This window comes from Puma concolor, chromosome D1 (genome assembly GCF_028749965.1).
Source record: "Puma concolor isolate L17-30 chromosome D1, mPumCon1.1.hap2, whole genome shotgun sequence".
In the NCBI taxonomy this organism is placed as follows: Eukaryota; Metazoa; Chordata; class Mammalia; order Carnivora; family Felidae; genus Puma; species Puma concolor.
The window spans coordinates 53283830-53304462 of NC_141676.1; the positions used below are offsets into that span (position 1 = coordinate 53283830).

The window sequence follows — 20633 nt, forward strand, 5'->3', positions numbered from 1 at the left end:
GTACCTGGAAGAGGTACATGCTATCTTTTTGGCCAGGCTCAGTTGTATAGCCCCATCTAACTATAGGTGATCCTGGAAAATGTAAATTTATCTGTGGATCTGAGAGGAGGAAGAACTCTAGTAAACTTAGCCTTGTCTCTGTCATTTATATACATTGATTGTCGGCTGAACTCCAAGCTGTGTAGTGAGAAGGGTGAGAGTGGTAGGAGACCTCTGGAGATCTTGTGGCTCTTCTGGTCTCTCTGAGACATTGTCAGCCCTAGAGCCTGGTCTGCTGTTTGTTTGCCTCCACCAGAAGCCTCGTTAAGTAGATCATCAGGTTTTATTTTAGGCTCATAAAGAGAAGAAAAGAGGACCTTTGACGTCCCTTGCATGTTTTCCAGTCACCCCCATATCAGTGGTATGAATGAAGAAAGGGACCTTGATATGCTGGATCAGTGGATGGGTACAGGGATTTGAATACCCACGCCTCCAGATCCAGTCCTCAGGACTGGATTGTCCAAACATATTCCTGAAAACTGCCCTGAGGTTTACTAGGATGATATCAGGAGCCTGACATGGGACTCAAATGAGCAGGGCATTTTCTGCTCAGTCCTTGAGTTTATGCAGAGTTTTTGTGGCCTGTCAAGAGACATTGCTGTTAGGACACAGGGGGAGGGGGACCTGATAAGTTAATATTCCAGGGAAGGATAGACTTTGGTGGATTTCCTCCACAAAGTTACTAAATTTATTGTCTTTACTTGGATGTTTATAATAGAATTAAGAACTGTGTCCTGTTTGAGAAAGAGGCTGCGAGTTTCCTTAGACCTGTGCTTGCTTCTGAAAAAGTAAATATTGATTTGTCTGTAGATGGAGCCAAAAGAAGTCTGTTTATGGTTCATGTGCTGTGCTTCCACAGAGCTGGGTGAGAGCAGTTTCCTTGACTTCCAGGCGTGCTACTGCCTTTGGAGGAGTCTGAGGAAGTCTGTACACTATGTTTGTCCAGCCAACCACTATCAGCTAGAACATTTTTCTGAGACTGTAAGATTGCTCTTCTCTACGTGTCTTTTTCCTATTGTGGGGCAAATACTGCCTTGGTTAGTCATCACCTTCACTTTCCTTTTGTACCAGCATCTTTTTTTCTCAGCCAAAGGAATTACATAGTTCACCTATCCCCCTCCCCATCCTGCAGCCACTAGCTTTTCTCCATATTTGAGTCTATTTCTCTTTTATTGTTGTTTGTTTGTTCATTCATTTGTTTTGTTTTTTTAGATTCCACATATAAATGAAATCATATTGTATTTATCTTTCCCTATATGACTCATTTCACTTAGTATAATACTAAGTCCGTCCATATTGTCACAAATTGCAAGATTTCATTCTTTTTAAAGGCTAAGTAATATTCTATTGTATATATAATATATATACCACGTCTTCCTTATCTATTTGTCTATCAGTGCACATTTAGGTTGCTATCATATCTTGGATATTGTAAATAATGCTGCAATAAACATATGGGTGCCATAATCTTTTTGAATTTTAGTGTTTTTGTTTTCCTTGGGTAAATACCCAGAAGTGGAATTATTAAATTATATGGTATTTCTATTTTAATTTTTTTAACACCTTGCATAATGTTTTGTACAGTGGCTGTGCCAATTTACATTCCCACCAACATGAGGATTCCTTTTTTCTCTATCCTTCCAGACACTTGTTATTTCTTGTCTTTTTGATACTAGCCATTCTGATTGGCATGAGGTGATATCTCATTGTGGTTCTGATTTATATTTTCTTGATTATTAGTGACGTTGAGCATCTTTTTATGTGTCTGTTGGCTATCTGTATGCATTTTTTGAAAAACTGTCTAGGCAGATCCTCTGCCCATTAAAAAAAATTTTTTTAATGTTTTATTTATTTTTGGGACAGAGAGAGACAGAGCATGAACGGGGGAGGGGCAGAGAGAGAGGGAGACACAGAATCCGAAGCAGGCTCCAGGCTCTGCGCTATCAGCACAGATCCCGATGCGGGGCTTGAACTCATGGACCGTGAGATCATAACCTGAGCCGAAGTCGGATGCTTAACCGACCGAGCCACCCAGGCACCCCAAGAAGTGGTTTATATATACAATGGAATACTACTTGGCAATGAGAAAGAATGAAATATGGCCTTTTGTAGCAACGTGGATGGAACTGGAGAGTGTTATGCTAAGTGAAATAAGTCATACAGAGAAAGACAGATACCATATGTTTTCACTCCTATGTGGATCCTGAGAAACTTAACAGAAGACCATGGGGGAAGGGAAGGGGAAAAAAAGTTACAGAGAGGGAAGGAGGCAAACCATAAGAGACTCTTAAAAGCTGAGAATAAACTGAGGGTTGATGGGGAGTTGGAGGGAAGGTAAAGTGGGTGATGGGCATTAAGGAGGGCACCTGTTGAGATGAACACTGGGTGTTGTATGGAAACCAATTTGACAATAAATTTCATATTAAAAATAAATAAAAATTAAAAAATTAAAAAAAAGAATTTGAAGTCTTAAATAGCCCTAGCATTATCTACATATTAAATTTTAGATACATTTTGAGTCAAAATAAAAATTAATGCTCAAAAAAAAAAAATAAAGATGGTTTCCTTCAATGTGCAAAAGATTTGTAGTCCCTGTTTATTTTTACATTTGTTTCCCTGGCGTAGGCATATATATATCCAGGAAAATATTGCTGATGTTAATGTACAAGAGATTAATGCCTATGTTCTTTGGTAGTAGTTTTATGCTTTTACATAAAAGGTCTTTAAACCATTTTGATTATAGTTTTGTGTATGATGTAAGAAAGTGGTCCACTTTTTTTTTTTTTTTTTGCAATAGTTGTCCTATTTATTGAAGATACTATCTTTCCCTGTGGTATATTTTTACTTCTTTTGTTGTAGATTAATTGACCATATAAACATGGGTTTATTTCTGGGCTCTCAAATCTATTTTTTTTTAAAATCTGCACACATTTGCTAACATTCCAAAACCCTAAAGATGAAGTCTTCTGAATAGATCAAAAGAGATGATTCATTACTTACAAAGGAATACCAATTGAGCGGTCATATACTTATCAATAGCAACAAAAGATATCAGAAAGCTGTGTAAATATACATACAGTATAGATATATAATATACTATTCAATTTGTATGTATATAAAATACTTGTTAATATTCATGTTTTTACCCAGTTAAATTGTCACTAAAAAAAAAACAAAACTGCTTGAATTTAAAAAATAGAGAAATATTTTTGAAAGTACTGAAAAGTTAAGGAAAGGTCAAAATCTAGAAGGTAAAAACTGAGAGAGAAAGCCAGGGTTTAAAGCTACTTCTGCTCTGAGGACTTCAAATCCTGAAGAAATCATTGTGAAATGGAGCAAAAAATGGCAATTTTCTGGTTTGAGGAGACAAAACTCAAGGCCTGGGATCCACTAAGAATAGGGTCTGATGACTATCCACCCACACACATTCCAAACTGGATCTTGGGATGTATTCTCGGGGTTGTTGAACTAAAGTTCATCAGTCTTTGTGTTAACTGGTAGCTCTTAATTTGATTAGATCTACAAAGATCTTATTCCTGTATAAGGTCACACTCACAGGTACCTGAGGGTTAGGACTTCAATATATCATTTTGGGGGACACATTAAAATCCAAAACATGTATTTTTTTTATTCCTTATTGGGAATTGGTAACTATAGTTGTTGCCTTTTGTAATATGTATCTCATTAGGTTGTTATAAGCATTAAATGAAAAATCAGGTAATATTCAGAGTAATATGACACATTAAGAACTCTGAAGATTTGTTTTTATTGTTACAAGCATTATCCTTGGTGTGGCTGTATGTAAAGTCTTGGTTTCCCTCTCTAAAGTGGAAGAAACCATTCCTTGATGTACATATTTCAAATATGTAGTGCTTTGTCAAAGTAGGGTAAAAGTGTTTGTTCAATGAAAAAGTAAAAGTAATTTTTATCCTTGCAACAAATCTGTTTTGGAAAGTTTGGTATGCCTATATTTCAGGTAAGGATATTGTTGTTCTGAGAGCTAATGAAATTTCTTCAAGGAAAAGTAACCAGAAAAGGGTTCAAACGTAAGAAACGTAGAACAAGGGTTCAAACGTAAGCTTCCAATGATCTTTCCCAATATCCCTATAATCTGACAGTGAAGAGGGATTATTAATTTATAAGAAACTCAGGGACCAGGGTGTTTTGCCTAGAGGAAATGGTATTCTCTAGCAACATTCTTTCATTGAACGATAATTCAGTAATGAAAGAGTTTTCTTCATTTAGCACATCTATCAACTCCATTTGATGCTGACAAGGTCCTTGGCACTTTCCCCAGGACCTTCAGGAAGCAAGGCAGAGGTGGGACCAGGAGAGTAGTTAGTGCATGTAGGGAACAAGATTATTTTCCAGGTACATTCCTGCCCTGATGTCTTCTTCAGCAGTTTGGGGTAGGAAAGTGTGAGACCTAGAACCAGACTCCACTTGCTCTCCTCTCTCCAAGATTCCTGTGCCCCAAACCCCAAAGATCCTACATTTAGCTGGAAAGTCCCTATCCTAAGACGCATATGGGAAGGTCCACAGGAGAGGCTATTTTCTAAGTCCTACTGTGCATCAATGCAAAGAGGTGGCTGCACTGGTGGAAGTTCCACTTGTTCCCCAAGGAAGCAATGCCAAGTGTTGCCCTGTGGAAGGTGAAGAGTGTTAACAGTTGAACTTTCTGCAACCATACTTATGTGACAGAGTTTAAACCAAGCACAGCCATGAAGGTAAAATCTTGGCCATGAGACCACATGTGTGTAAACAGGACCCCTCCCAGGGATGTGCTTGTGTCAAGACCACTGGTGCTCCCACTGCAGGAAAGGGACTCACAGGGAAAGTGCTCCTTTGCCCCTGGTTGCCCATGGTCCATGCTCCTCTGAGGCCCATGCTCCTTTGATTTCTGGGGATGTTCCTCTGTCACCTCCTCCATGGAGTTATAGGGCTGAGGAGAGTTTACTCACTTCTTCCCCTCAGGTGCATCCGTATAAATTTTCCCTAAGAAGATTCTCATCGTGCGGTTTCCTTACCCTTCTTTTCCCAGAGCTTCTTTATTTAGACTCCCCAAGAGCCCCCTGCCCTTACTTTATTGAAAATGCTGAATTAAGCCTTTTACAATATGTTCTCTTGGGAGATAGACCATAGGGCCTGAGGGCCCAAGTGTTTAACAAGAGCACCAACTCTGGTGAGCAATGGAAAGAGAGGGGGCACAGTGGAGCCAGAGTTCATAAAACCAGCCTCCAGAACTCATGGAGGGGTCAGTTTAGTGCTTTCTCTGGCAGACAGAAACAGCAGCAGTGCAGCTTTCTGAAACTGGTGAGTCTCAAGCTGGACCAAGCAGGAAAACTGTGAGGAAGGAGATCATGAGAGGAGAGAGAAATCCAGGAACCTGGTACATAAAGGAAAAGGAACTCTTTCAATAGGGTCTGGTGTACATGCTGACCCTGCTAAGATGCTTAGATCTGGTGTAAGGCTGAGTGGCAGGGACTGACCTCATGCTGTTATTTCATTCAGGGATGAGGCTGAGTCATTTTGTGTCCATAAGGGTTTGCAAACTTCCATAGACTCCAAGGCCCCCTCCCATACCATGGCTGGGTGACCAAGGCCCTGTGCCTGGCTGGGTGAGAATCTTCCTTTCTGTCCTCGTCTAAATTCATCTATGAGTCAAGGTGGTCACTCCGTTTTCCAGTCTTGGCTTGAGTCTTCTCTTGTAATTTTGTTTATTCAAGACTTGTCTGACCTTTACAGACTGTCAGTATATCATCATCACAGACCATGTTTGGTAATAGCACTTAGCACAAGGATCACCCCTTTGTAAATGTCAGTCCATCAGTACTGGAACTGGATACTGCATATCAGAACAATGTCCCAGATGCCCAACAAGTCCTCATTGCTCACATTAGGAGGCCTCAGTTTCACTGAGGAGAATACAGAAAGAGAGGAAAAATGGTCCCAGCTCTTACGGAATTTACTAAAACAGAGCCAAAAGTATATTGCTACCTGGGAGAAAATACCAGTGTTATAGGAGGTCTGAAAAGGACATTTTTCCCTGTATCACTAAAAGGTGCTTGGCAACATTCTGGACTCCAGTCTCTCTGCCTGCTCATCCTTTCTTTCACTAAATCCTGTAGTTCTCCCCACACCTCGAATACATCCTTCTTCTCCACCTACATGGACTGCATTTAGATCTTCATCACTTTTCCTTTGTACTGTTCAGGACTCTCTGAAAGCCTCCCTCCCTGCTGTGTGATTCCCTGTGTCCCATCTACAGCACATCACTTCCCTGTTTCAAGTTCTCTGTGCTTCCTTACAGTGTATGTGATAATGCCTGCCCTCAGGTGGACCTCACAGGGCTGCCCCTGCACACCTTAACCATGTCTCCTGACCCTCTGCTCTCCTGCTTGCTTCCCCCAAAGAACTTAGGATCTATCACCCCCTAGCACCTCACCACCAATCATACTGATCATCCACATTGATGTTTCTTCTCTTACCATTCCCTACACAGAGGGTCCTTCTTCTCCCCCAGGTGGATTTGCCTCATTTTTGTATCCTTCTCTGATGCTCTCAACTCCTTGTGTCTCTGGGCCTAACAGGACTTCAGGAGATCATAGCCCCTTTTTCTCTCCACAACATCTGAAGTTAAATGTCATTTATCTATTTCATAAATGAGGGATGTATATGTCATAGAGTTTAAATTTTTGTAATGTTTATTCTTGAGAGAGAGAGAGAGAGAGAGCAAGCATGAATGGGGGAGGGGCAGAGAGGGAGAGGGGGAAACACAGAATCTGAAGCTGGCTCTCATCTCTGAACTATCAGCACAGAGCCTGATGTGAGCTCAAAGTCTGAACCATGAGATCATGTCCTGAGCCGAAGTCACTTGCTTAACCGACTGAGCCACCCAGGCGCCCCTATCATAGAGTTTAAATAGCTCACAGAATGATACAATGAGTATAAGAGCCAGACTTGGAATTCACTTGTCGGAGGCCAACTTTGAACCTTATCACATTGCTTCATTCATCTGTGCTTTTGTCTCTTTCCCACTGTTTGTAAGATCAACTTTATTAGAGTCACAACTATAATGTATTAAAGGGTTGTTAAGTCAATTTTCCTCTATTAATTAGGATACCAGTGTTTGGTTAATCCATGCCATACATTTGTATGCGTAATATTAAGACCAGGTACAGGGAAGGCACTGAGTATTTTCTTGCTTATTCAAGTAGAGTGGGTCACTCTGAGGATATAGAACTTGAGGTTCATGGAAAGGACAAGCATTTTCTAAAAATATAACTATGTTTTCTTTCCTTTTTAAATTTCTTTTGTTTTAATTTTTTAATGTTTATTTATTTTCGATGGGGGAGGGGCAGAGAGAGAGGGAGATGCAGAATCAGAAGCAGGGTCTGAGCTGTCAGCACAGAGCTTGACATGGAGCTTGAACCCACAAACTGTGAGATCATGACCTGAGCTGAAGTCAGATGCTTAACTGACTGAGCCACCCAGGTGCCCCAATCCTTCTTAAATTTCTGATTCACATTGAGAGTCATTTTCCTAATCCCATATGAAAATGAAGGACAGAACTGATACATAATTGTTCCTTCTATAGTTTTAGCTCCTGAATCCTTGGCTTGTTTTAAAGCCCTATAATCAGTAGAAAGTGTGTGTGTGTGTGTGTGTATTATATAATCTACATTTGGAAAGTCTGGGATTTTTGGAGTGAAATTCCTTGGATTTTATATTCTTTGGCAGCTAGTCTAACACCTTCTCTCACACAATTTATTCTTTCTGAAGATATTTGTCATATAGGACAGATGAGCAGGGTCCATAATCCCACTTGATTATATTGATTATTTGCTGCCTGAGCTCTTTCTTTTAGTCTGTCTTAACTAGCTGACTCTCTTCTGCTTCTTTGGCTATGACAGCCCTTACTGTCAGTCTTCTGAGTACTTGGCCACTCTGTTCTTTGTTTAGTAGTGAGGTAAATAAGATGGTACCCAACAAAAGAAACAAAAAATCAAAGTATATGAGCATACAGATCATAGATTCCATATGGATAGGATAATTGGATTTTGGCTATAAGGAATCACAGACAATGCTGCTTACCAGATAAATAGATCCTGCATAAGTTTATATACTTGAACCATACTTATTTATCTAGCTCATAATCTACCTTTGGTGAACCTACTGGTGTATCCTCAGTACACCAAAATATGAAATACATAGGCGTTTCTTTTTAAAAATTTTTTAAAACATTTATTTACTTTTGAGAGACAGAGAGATATAGAGCTTGAGAGGGCTAGGGGCAGAGAGAGAGGGAGACACAGAATCCAAAGCAGGCTCCAGGCTCCAGGCTCCAAGCACAGAGCCCAACACAGGGCTTGAACTCACAAATGGTGAGATCATGACCTGAACCCAAGTCAGACTCTTAATGTACCCCTGAAACTGTAAGACTTTTCTAAGGAATCCAAACAAAAGAAAGCACTCTTGAGAGCACAAAGCACAAAGAGAAACACAGGAAATAACCTAGTAAGAGTGATAAACACTGTGCTTTTAAAAGTGAAATCCTGGGGCACCTGGGTGGCTCAGTTGGTTGAATGTGGGACTCTTGCTTTCGGCTCAGGTCATTATCTTATGATTTGTGGGTTCGAGCCCTGCATTGGGCTCCATGCTAGATGTGAGGCCTACTTGGGATTCTCTCTCCCTCTGTCTCTGCTCTTCCCCCACTCCTGTGCATTCTCTCTCTGTCTCGAAATAAATAAATAAACTTAAAAAAAAAGTGAAATCCTGTTTGGTACTAGAAGATATTATTCTTCTTGGGTGGAGTCAAGGGATGCCCTACCTCCATTCCAATGTTTCCTAAAGAATAAAAATTGGAAACCCTGAAGTCAGGCCCTGTCCAAGTATATGGATTAGGGGGCTGGGATTTTCTAGGACCTCCATGTATTCTGCTGAACAGAGCTCTCCATAAGCTAGTCCTAAACTCTGAAGGAAAGTGGGGGTTAGTAAGTAATTGTGCTTGTTGAGGCTAAACAATGTATAGTGGCTGCAAGCAGAGACTTTAGAGTCAGACTCTTTTGTCACAGACTTGGCTTCAGTACTTACTGGATGTATAATTTTTATCAAAAAAGTTTGCCCCTCTTTGTTCCTTTTAATTATCTGGAAAATTAGGATAACAATATTATTACTCTTAAGTGTTTATTTAAAGGACTAAATGTGCTAATGAATATAAACATTCGGCGTAATGTGTAGCACATGGTAACTGTTCAGTTAATGTCAGCAAATATTGATATGGTGATGATGATGATGGTGATGATATTGATTATTCAAAAACTTCATTGAGATAGGTTAAGAGACCCATGGAAACCTGAATTTTACTGCATATAGAACACATATTTTCTATGTTAATGTATTTTGTCCTACATTTTAAGGGACTCTGGATTTTTAACTTGTACAGAATACTTTACATGGCCTCACCCAGCAACTACTCCACTGCTCCAGTCTCCGAATTCCTCCTCATCTGCTTCCCTAACTACCAGAGTTGGCAGCATTGGTTGTCTCTGCCCCTCAGCCTCCTTTTCCTCCTGGCCATGGGGGCCAACGCCACCCTCCTGCTCACCATCCAGCTGGAGGCCTCTCTGCACGAGCCCATGTACTACCTGCTCAGCCTCCTCTCCCTGCTGGACATCGTGCTCTGCCTGACTGTCATCCCCAAGGTCCTGGCCATCTTCTGGTTTGACCTCAGGTCCATCAGCTTTTCTGCCTGCTTCCTCCAGATGTTCATCATGAATTGCTTCCTTGCCATGGAGTCCTGCACATTCATGGTCATGGCCTATGACCGCTATGTGGCCATTTGCCACCCACTACGATACCCATCCATAATCACTGACCATTTTGTGGTTAAAGCTACCATATTTGTTGTGGCCCGGAATGGCCTCTTTTTCCTTCCTGTTCCAGTCCTTTCTTCCCGACTCAGATATTGTGCAGGGAACATCATCAAGAACTGCATCTGCACTAACCTGTCTGTGTCCAAACTCTCCTGTGATGATATCACTTTCAACCGGCTCTACCAGTTTGTGGCAGGCTGGACCCTCCTGGGCTCTGACCTCATCCTTATTGTTCTCTCCTACTCCTTCATCCTGAAAGCTGTGCTAAGGATCAAGGCTGAGGGTGCTGCGGCCAAGGCCCTGAGCACGTGCGGTTCCCACTTCATCCTCATCCTCTTCTTCAGCACCGTCCTGCTGGTTCTGGTCATCACTAACCTGGCCAGGAAGAGAATTCCCCCAGATGTCCCCATCCTGCTCAACATCCTGCACCACCTCATCCCCCCAGCTCTGAACCCCATTGTTTATGGTGTGAGGACCAAAGAGATCAAGCAGGGAATCCAGAAACTACTGAGAAGGTTGTAAGAGGTAAAATGGATAACAACTAACCCAGGGAATAGAAATTGATAATGGGTAATTGTATTTATGATGCATAGGGACTTTATATTTTTTTAATTTTATTTTTAATTTTTTAAAATTTACATCCAAATTAGTTAGCGTATAGTGAAACAATGATTTCAGGAGTAGATTCCTTAATGCCCCTGACCCATTTAGCCCATCCCCCCCTCCCACAACCCCTCCAGTAACCATCAGTTTGTTCTCCATATCTATGGGTGTCTTCTGTTTTGTCCCCCTCTCTGTTTTTATATTATTTTTGTTTCCCTTCCCTTATGTTCATCTGTTTTGTCTCTTAAAGTCCTCATATGAGTGAAGTCATATGATTTTTGTCTTTTTCTGACTAATTTCACTTAGTATAATACCCTCCAGTTCCATCCATGTAGTTGCAAATGGCAAGATTTCATATGTTTGATAGCCGAGTAATATTCCATTCTATATATATACCACATCTTCTTTATCTATTCATCCATTGATGGACATTTGGGCTCTTTCCATACTTTGGCTCTTGTTGATAGCGCTGCTATAAACATGGGGGTGCATGTGTCCCTTCAAAACAGCACACCTGTATCCTGTGGATAAATGCCTAGTAGTGCAATTGCTGGGTTGTAGGGTAGTTCTATTTTTAGTTTTTTTGAGGAACCTCCATACTCTTTTCCAGAGTGGCTGCACCAGCTTGCATTCCCACCAACAATGCAAAAGAGATCCTCTTTCTCTGCATCTTTGCCAACATCTGTTTTTGCCTGAGTTGTTGATGTTAGTCATTCTGACAGGTGTGAGGTGGTATCTCATTGTGGTTTTGATTTGTATTTCCCTGATGATGAGAGATGTTGAGCATTTTTTCATGTGTTGGTTGGCCATCTGGATGTCTTCCTTGCAGAAGTGTCCATTCATGTCTTTTGCCCATTTCTCCACTAGATTATTTGTTTTTTGGGTGTTGAGTTCGATAAGTTCTTTATAGATTTTGGATACTAACCCTTTATCTGATATGTCATTTGCAAATATCTTCTCCCATTCTGTGGGTTGCCTTTTAGTTTTGCAGATTGTTTCCTTTGCTGTGCAGAAGACTTTTATTTTGATGAGGTCCCAGTAGTTCATTTTAGCTTTTGTTTCCCTTGCCTCCAGAGATGTGTTGAGTAAGAAGTTGCTGCGGCCAAGGTCAAAGAGGTTTTTGCCTGCTTTCTCCTCAAGGGTTTTGATGGCTTCCTGTCTTACATTGAGGTCTTTCATCCATTTTGAGTTTATTTTTGTGTATGGTGTAAGAAAGTGGTTCAGGTTCATTCTTCTGCATGTCGCTGTCCAGTTTTTCCAGCACCACTCGCTGAAGAGACTGTCTTTATTCCATTGGATATTCTTTCTTGCTTTGTCAAAGATTAGTTGGCCATACGTTTGTGGGTCCATTTCTGGGTTCTCTATTCTGTTCCATTGATCTGAGTATCTGTTCTTGTGCCAGTACCATACTGTCTTGATGATTACAGCTTGGTAGTATAGCTTGAAGTCTGGGATTGTGATGCCTCCTGCTTTGGTTTTCTTTTTCCAGATTGTTGTGGCTATTCAGGGTCTTTTCTGGTTCCATACAAATTTTAGGATTATTTGTTCTAGCTCTGTGAAGAATGCTGGTGTTACTTTGGTAGGGATTGCATTGAATATGTAAATTGCTTTGGGTAGTATCGACATTTTCGCAATATTTGTTCTTCCTATCCAGGAGCATGGAATCTTTTTCCATTTTTTTTTGTGTCTTCTTCAGTGTCTTCCATAAGCTTTCTATAGTTTTCAGGGTATACATTTTTCACCTCTTTGGTTCGATTTATTCCTACGCATTTTACGTTTTTTGGTGCAACTGTAAATGGTATTGATTCCTTGATTTCTCTTTCTGTCCCTTCATTGTTAGTGTGTAGGAATGCAACCAATTTCTGTGCATTGATTTTATATCCTGCAACTTTGCTGAATTCATGAATCAATTCTAGCAGTTTTTGGTAGAGTCTTTTGGGTTTTCCATATAGAGTATCATGTCATCTGTGAAAAGTGAAAGTTGACCACCTCCTGGCCGATTTGGATGCCTTTTATTTCTTTGTGTTGTCTGATTGCAGAGGCTAAGACTTCCAATACTATGTTGAATAACAGTGGCAAGAGTGGACATCCCTGTGTTGTTCCTGACCTTAGGGGGAAAGCTGTCAGTTTTTCCCCATTGAGGATGATATTAGCATTGGGTCATTTATATATGGCTGTTATGATCTCGAAGTATGCTCCTTCTATCCCTACTTTCTTGAGGGTTTTTATCAAGAAAGGGTTCTGTATTTTGTCAAATGCTTTCTCTGCATCTATTGAGAAGATCATATGGTTCTTGTCCTTTCTTTTATTGATGTGATGATCACATTAATTGTTTTGCAGGTATTGAACCAGCCCTGCATCCCAGGTATAAATCCCACTTAGTCGTGGTGAATAACTTTTTTAGTGTATTGTTGGATCTGGTTGGCTACTATCTTGATGAGGATTTTTGTATTCATGTTCATCAGGGAAATTGATCTATATTTCTCCTTTTTAGTGGGGTCTCTGGTTTTGGAATCAAGGTAATGCTGGCTTCCTAGAAAGAGTTTGGAAGTTTTCGTTCCATTTCTATTTTTTGGAACAGCTTCAAGAGAATACGTGTTAACTCTTCCTTAAATGTTTGGCAAAATTCTCCTGGAAAGCCATCCGGCCCTGGACTCTTGTTTTTTCGTGATTTTTGATTACTAATTCGATTTCCTTACTGGTTATGGGTCTGTTCAAATTTTCTATTTCTTCCTGTTTCAGTTTTGGTAGTATATATGTTTCTAAGAATTTGTCCATTTCTTCAGATTACCCATTTTATTGGCATATAATTGCTCATAATATTCTCTTATTATTGTTTCTATTTCTGTTGTGTTGGTTGTGATCTTTCCTCTTTCATTCTTGGTTTTATATATTTGGGTCCTTTCCTTTTTCTTCTTGATCAAAGTGGCTAGTGGTTTATCAATTTTATTAATTCTTTCAAAGAACCTGCTTCTGGTTTCATTGATCTGTTCTACTGTTTTTTTTTGGGGGGGGGGGTTTCTATAGCATTAATTTCTGGTCTGATCATTATTATTTCCTGTCTTCTGCTGGTTTGGGGTTTTATTTGCTGTTCTTGCTCCTTAAGGTGTAAGGTTAGGTTGTGTATCTAAGATCTTTCTTCCTTCTTTAGGAAGGCCTGGATTGGTATATACTTTCCTCTTATGACTGCCTTTGCTGCGTTCCAGAGATTTTGGGTTGTGGTGTTACCATTTTCATTGGCTGCCATATACTTTTTAATTTCCTTTTTAACTGCTTGGTTAGCCCATTCATTCTTTAGTGGATGTTCTTCACTCTCCAAGTATGTGTTACCTTTCCAAATTTTTTCCTGTGATTGATTTCGAGTTTCATAGCATTGTGGTCTGAAAATACGCATGGTATGAGCTTGATCTTTTTTGTACTTAGGGATGATTTGTGTACTGGTATATGGTCTATTCTGGAGAATGTTCCATGTGCACTGGAGAAGAATGTATATTCTGCTGCTTTAGTATGATATGTTCTGAATATATCTGTTAAGTCCATCTGGTCCAGTGTGTCATTGAAAGCCATTGTTTCCTTGTTGATTTTTTGATGAGATGATCTGTCCATTGCTGTGAGTGGGGTGTTGAAGTCTCCTACTATTATGGTATTACTATCGATGAGTTTCTTCATGTTTGTGATTAATTGATTAATATATTTGGGTGCTGCCACATTTGGCACATAAATGTTTACAATTGTTAGGTCTTCTTGGTGGATAGACCCCTTGATTATGATATAATGCCCTTCTGCATCTCTTGATACAGTCTTTATTTTAAAGTCTAGATTGTCTGATATAAGTATGGCTACTCAGCTTTCTTTTGTTCACCATTAGCATGATAGATGGTTGTCCATCCCTTATTTTCAATCTGAAGGTGTCTTTAGGTCTAAAGTGGGTCTCTTGTAAACAGCATATAGATGGATCTTGTTTTCTTATCCGTTCTGTTACCCTATGTCTTCTGATTGGAGCATTGAGTCCATTGACATTTAGAGTGAGTACTGAAAGATAGGAATTTACTGCTATTATGATGTTTGTAGAGTTGGAGTTTCTTGTGGTGTTCTCTGGTCCTTTCTAATCTTTTGTTGCTTTTGGTATTTATTTATTTGTGTGTGTGTGTGTGTGTGTGTGTGTGTGTGTGTGTGTATATATATATATATATATATATATATATATATATTTATTTATTTATTTTTCTTTTCTCCCCTCAGAGAGTCCCCCTTAAAATTTCTTGTAGGGCTCATTTACTGGTCATGAACTCATTTAATTTTTGTCCCAGAAACTTTTTATCTCTCCTTCTATTTTGAATGACAGCCTTGCTGGATAAAGAATTCTTGGCTGCATATTTATCTGATTCAGCACACTGAATATATCCTGCCACTGCTTTCTGGCCTGCCAGGTTTCTGTGGATGGGTCTGTTGCAAACCTGATCTGTCTTCCCTTGTAGGTTAGGGACTTTTTTCCCCTTGCTGCTTTATGATTCTCTCCTTGCCTGAGTATTTTGTGAATTTGACCATGATATGCTTTATTAATTGTCGGTTTTTGTTGAATCTAATGGGGGTCCTCTGTGCTTCCTGGATTTTGATGTCTGTGTCTTTCCCAGGTTAGGAAAGTTTTCCGCTATAATTTGCTCACATAACCCTTCTACTCCTATTCTCTCTCTTCCTCTTCTGGGACCCTTATGATTCTGATGTTGTTCCTTTTTAATGAGTCACTGATTTTCTAATTCTTAAATTGTGTTCTTTTGCTTTAATCTCCCTCTTTTTTTCTGCTTCATTATTCTGTATAAGTTTGTCATCTATATCGCTGATTCTCTGTTCTGCCTCATCCATCCTTGCCGCCGCTGCATCGATCCGTGATTGCAGCTTAGTTATAGCATTTTTAATTTCATACTGGCTATTTTTTACTGCTTTTATCTCTACAGAAAGGGAGTCTAATCTGTTTTTGACTCCAGCTAGTATTGTTATTATCGTGATTCTAAATTCTGGTTCAGACATCTTGCTTGTGTCTGTGTTGGTTAAATACCTGGCTGTCGTTTCTTCATGCTTTTTCTTTTGGAATGAATTCCTTTGTTTTGTCATTTTGAAGGGAGAAAAGGAATTAATGAGGTAGAAAAATTGAAATTAAAATTTTAAAAATATTAAAATTAAAAATTAAGAAAACACACAAATCGAATAGATGACGTGTTTTCGTCTGGGTGTTGGTCTACGTGTGTTTTGGTCTGGGTAGTGAAAGTTGTTTGACAGATTAGAGAAAGAAAAAAGATGGGGGAGAAGGGGAAAAAAAAAGAAATCATTTGAGAATTTGAAAAAATGAATACATTGAAGTAGACTAAAATGAGATGATGGGGGTAAAATAAATTAGAAAAAATATACACAAAAAGTAAAGAATATAGTAGAAAAAAATTTAAGAAAAATATTTTCCATAAAAATTAAAAATAAATATGAATATTTTTTTTTCAACATTTATTTATTTTTGGGACAGAGAGAGACAGAGCATGAACGGGGGAGGGGCAGAGAGAGAGGGAGACACAGAATCGGAAGCAGGCTCCAGGCTCTGAGCCATCAGCCCAGAGCCCGACGCGGGGCTCGAACTCACGGACCGCGAGATCGTGACCTGGCTGAAGTCGGACGCTTAACCGACTGCGCCACCCAGGCGCCCCAAAAATAAATATGAATATTTTTGTTTTCTATATTCAAGAAAAAAATGAAAAAGAGGAAAAAGATAAAAAAAGAAAAAAGAAATCGTTTGAAAATTTGAAAAAGTGAATACACTGTAGTAGACTAAAATAAAATTATGGAAGTAAAATAGAATTTGAAAAAATTGCCATAAAAGCAAAAATACAGTAATTGAAATTAAATAAGAACATTTTTAATAGAAATTGAAAGTAAAAATGAAGTTTTTCTCTTTCTGCATTCAAGAAAAAGAAAAGAAAGGAAAAAGAGAAGAAAAAAGAAAGAAAAAGAAAAAAAGGAAATTGAAAATTTGAAAAGGTGAATAAACTGAAATAGACTAAAATAAAATGATGGAAGTAAAGTATAAATTGAAAAAAATTACACAAAAATAAAAAATATTGTAATAAAACTTATTACTATCTTAATATTTTAATAAAAATTGGCGGGGCACCTGGGTGGTGCAGTCGGTTAAGCATCGGACTTCAGCCAGGTCACGATCTCGTGGTCCGTGAGTTCGAGCCCCGTGTCAGGCTCTGGGCTGATGGCTCAGAGCCTGGAGCCTGTTTCCGATTCTGTGTCTCCCTCTCTCTCTGCCCCTCCCCCGTTCATGCTCTGTCTCTCTCTGTCCCAAAAATAAATAAAACGTTGAAAAAAAAATTAAAAAAAAAAATTGGAAATAAAAATGAATTTTTCTTTCTGTATTCAAGAAAAAGAATTGTAAAAGATAAAAAGAAAAAAAAGAAAGAAAATTGAATAGATGAACTTGCTAACAGATTGAAGTAGGACTGAAATTGCTTTGTTTTCCCCTAGAAGTCAGTCTATGTAGCTCTTTATAGTCCATGAATCAAGCCGTCAGTGAGACTTGTGTTTGAAGACCAAAGTTGGCCTATTTGGGTGGGGCTGAGTGTAACAGCTCTGCTCTCCACTAGATGGCTCTGCTAGCCTACTTGGGTGGATTGTTTAGGTGCTTGTAGGTGCATACGCGCATGCGTGGGAGTGGTGAAAATGGCGCCATCCAGCTACCCAGTCTGTTCTCCCAGATCAGCAATTGTGCCCCGGTCCTCTGTCTTAAGCTCTCATCGACTCTCTGCTTTTTCACTCTCTGTGACCAGGCCCCAGGCAGTACCTCTCTCCCGAGTTTTGTCTCAGATGCGGCTATTTTCCCCAGCCCCTTACTTCCGAAGGACTGTGGCTTTGACCCGCTCTGCCCCTCTGCAGGAGGGTCTCACTGAGCAATGGCCGAATGAGCAATGGCCGAATATTAGCTGCACTCAGGAATGCTTGCTGGACCCTGCTGCTGCCCGTGCCTGGAGACTGTGGCCAGGTGCCAGCCCACCCCAGAAAAAGTTTGCGAGACAGAGTATCAGCAGCGTTGCAGGGTTTATGGAAAATCACAACACACATCTGGCACCAGTCTTCACACTTAACGACCTTGTTCCAGCACCAATGAATGTGGCCATTTTCTGGAGTCTGCTGGGACCAGGTGGCTTCAATAGTCTCTACCAAATGTCCTTCCAGCAGTGGAACCGCTTTCTCCCGTGTGGCCTGAGAACCTCCTGGACCCCACTCTGCTCCTGGGGATTTGCCCTTCCCACCAGTGCACCGCCAGGTATCGAGCTGAGGAGTTCCAGCCTTTGCGCTTCCCTTGTTTACAGTCTTAATGGAATTTAAACCCTCTCCTTTCTCCTTTCTCCCTTTTTAGTTTAGTCCCTGCGGCTGTTTCCAATTTCCACTTTCTCTCCAGCTGCTTTTGGGGAGGGGGTGCTTTTCCCGTATGCTCCCACCCCCTACCCCCCAGTCTCCATCCTCTCTCTGCCCACAAAAGCGGTTCCCTACCTTTCACGGCTTCACTCTCCCCATGTTCAGCTCTCTGTGCTGAATTCAGCGTACCTGCTGAATTCTGTGGTTCAGGTTGTGCAGCTTGTTGTTTTAATCCTCCAATCAGTTTTCTAGGTGTGTAGGATGGTTCAATGTTGGTCTGGCTGTATTTCATGGACGCAAGACACACAAAAAGCTTCCATGCTGTTCTGCCATCTTAGCTCCTCTGAGACTGTAAACAGTTACTGCAGGAATAAGTTTGGATTTCACATTCTCCAAATTTTCAATTGAATTATGGGGTTTTCGTATCCTGGGTCCTGTTTTCTCTGAACTGACTGGAAACTTAGTTTTGCATTATGGAGCTTCTGGCAGTTTCTTGGCCTCACCTGTGTGAGAAGGATGTGTCAAACCATAATTACAGGACCTTAATTAGAATGATGCTGTTTTCCAAGTAAAGAAGAAATGGTATTCCACTCACATTCAGTGCGTCTGAGTTTCCTCAATTGCTTAATACTTAGATATGTATTATTTCTCTTGTTTCTACCTGACACAGTTCAAGCTGGTTTTGTGTCATGAATGGGTCTCCTGTGGAGATACAGAAGGGGCTCCAGAACTTTGATTCTTATAGTGAGGGAATGACATGTGTCACTCACTGCCTTCTCTAAGCCCTCCCAGACCTTGTCCATATACTTACTCAATGCCACTTCCCTGGAGTATGAATTTCCTGTAATTCTCTCCTTTAATATTTGATGAATTAAAACATTTTAACATGACTCAGTTTTGTGAGTTTGTGCTTTGTTTCAAGTGAAAGTGTGTCTCCTGTATTCAGATGTGCTTCACTAACTTTTGTCTTCATCCTCTCGTATATGACTGCCATCAGCCTTCAGGCACTATCTGCATCCCCACTTTTTTTCTGTTTATCTTAGTTATACAGGTAAATTGACTTATTCAGTCTACTTTCAGCTCTGTTGTGTCAATCCTCACATCCTGTGCTGGTGCCAAAATAGTGTCCTCTGGGATCCAGACATCCATATTAGTGGGTTATTTGAACAAGGATAAGTGTGTTTCATTCTTTGCAATTCCCTTCCTGCTTATGCCCTGAAAACGGTAGGGACTCAGATATTGGCCAGTGTTTCCTGGGATTAATTTACCTTGGCAACAGATCCCCCTTTTGGATACTGAGAGTGTCACATATAAGAGCCTTTTGAGAATATCTTCTAACATACCTAGCTGATCTATGATGACGGTAGTTATTTGGGGGGAATTTATAAAATAATTTATCATTCTTATAGCATTATCTTTCACCAAAGTAGTAGCTTTGATCCACTCTCTCTTCTCTGTTCCACAGGTCCAAAGATTGATCCTAACCAAAGTATGAACTTCTCAAGCACTGTCCTATTCGCCCATCATTTCAGTTACTCCTAGCTCATTATTTTCAGATTATGCCCACTGATATTTTTTCTTAAAGTCTATGTTCAAGAATCTTCTCCCACATAGAAAACCAGTACGTGTCTTCATTTGACAAACTGTAATTTTCAATGGAAACTCCGCCTACTTTTACAATCCTTCCCTTTATTCACCCCAGCAGAATTAATCTATTTTTAGCCACGTGTGTATCTCCCTCTGATACTAGATTATTAATTCCTCTGAGTTTGTTGAAGAGTTTTATTTGTCTTCTTAACTTTATGTACTTAGAGCTGGTAACACAATTATTTACTTATTTGTTATTTTGTTGAACTACAGTGAATAATTCATATAAATTATGTTTTTATTATTTCTTCTGAAAACTTCTTAGGGGAAGATCAAATTGTTAATATAATGTATTTTTTCAAAACACTTTACAAAAAACCTTATATAGCTAACAGTTCAGTGTGGTGTTATATACCAAAGAACTTAAGACTATTTCTCTTGGAATAAGATAAGAAGGAATCTTTATTTATTTGAATCTCAGGTATACCAGTCTGGCCACTGACTAGATGCGTAACTTTTTACTCACTGATCTGAGCTCTCGTTTTCTCGTGTAAGAAGAGTGATGACTGACCTTTTATTATGTGATTTATCAGATTATTGGTTGACAATCTATGGAAAGCTTTTCAACCATATACTTAAACATGCTAATAACTTTTAGATGGCAACTCATTTTATCATTTTCCTATAAACATTGATTTCTCAAATGTCTTCAGAAGAAGATACTCTTCATTATTTTATATACCACAATGCATTTCAGAGATGCTTTGCCTTTCCCTGTGTGTCATTCCTCTTCCCCAGTGCAATTTCTTGATTATTGTGCACCACTGTCTTATAAAATCCTTTCCTTACTTAAAGCTCAGGGTCATGTTGTACCATGGCACCCTCAATCGTTTCTTGTTCTAACTCATCTTTTAAAATCTTGGTCTTGCTGCCTCAGTTTAGATGTTGGCAGTCGCCTAATAGTCTGGTTGGAATGGATCCAGACTAAAAGCAACTCTATTCACAATGAAAGAATCTAGGCTGTACATGAACAGAGAACAGAATAAATTTAAAAAATGATATGAAGTTACCCAGTGAGGAGCATATGCTCACAGAGTCGCTACATATATTTCTACAATTTTT

At 39.7% G+C, this 20633-nt stretch overlaps 2 protein-coding genes across 3 annotated transcripts in view; both read left to right on the plus strand.

Moving 5' to 3' along the window:
* LOC147576692 (olfactory receptor 52L1) overlaps positions 1 to 20633 on the plus strand; it is a 455531-nt gene that overhangs the window by 175049 nt on the left and 259849 nt on the right. The gene's annotated exons all lie outside the window — the stretch shown is intronic.
* On the plus strand, positions 7404 to 12598 carry LOC147576696 (olfactory receptor 56A4-like). Its single transcript, XM_086678120.1, has one exon. It carries the CDS (start codon positions 9429 to 9431, stop codon positions 10434 to 10436), a length of 1008 nt encoding a protein of 335 aa, XP_086534246.1. The 5' UTR covers positions 7404 to 9428; the 3' UTR covers positions 10437 to 12598.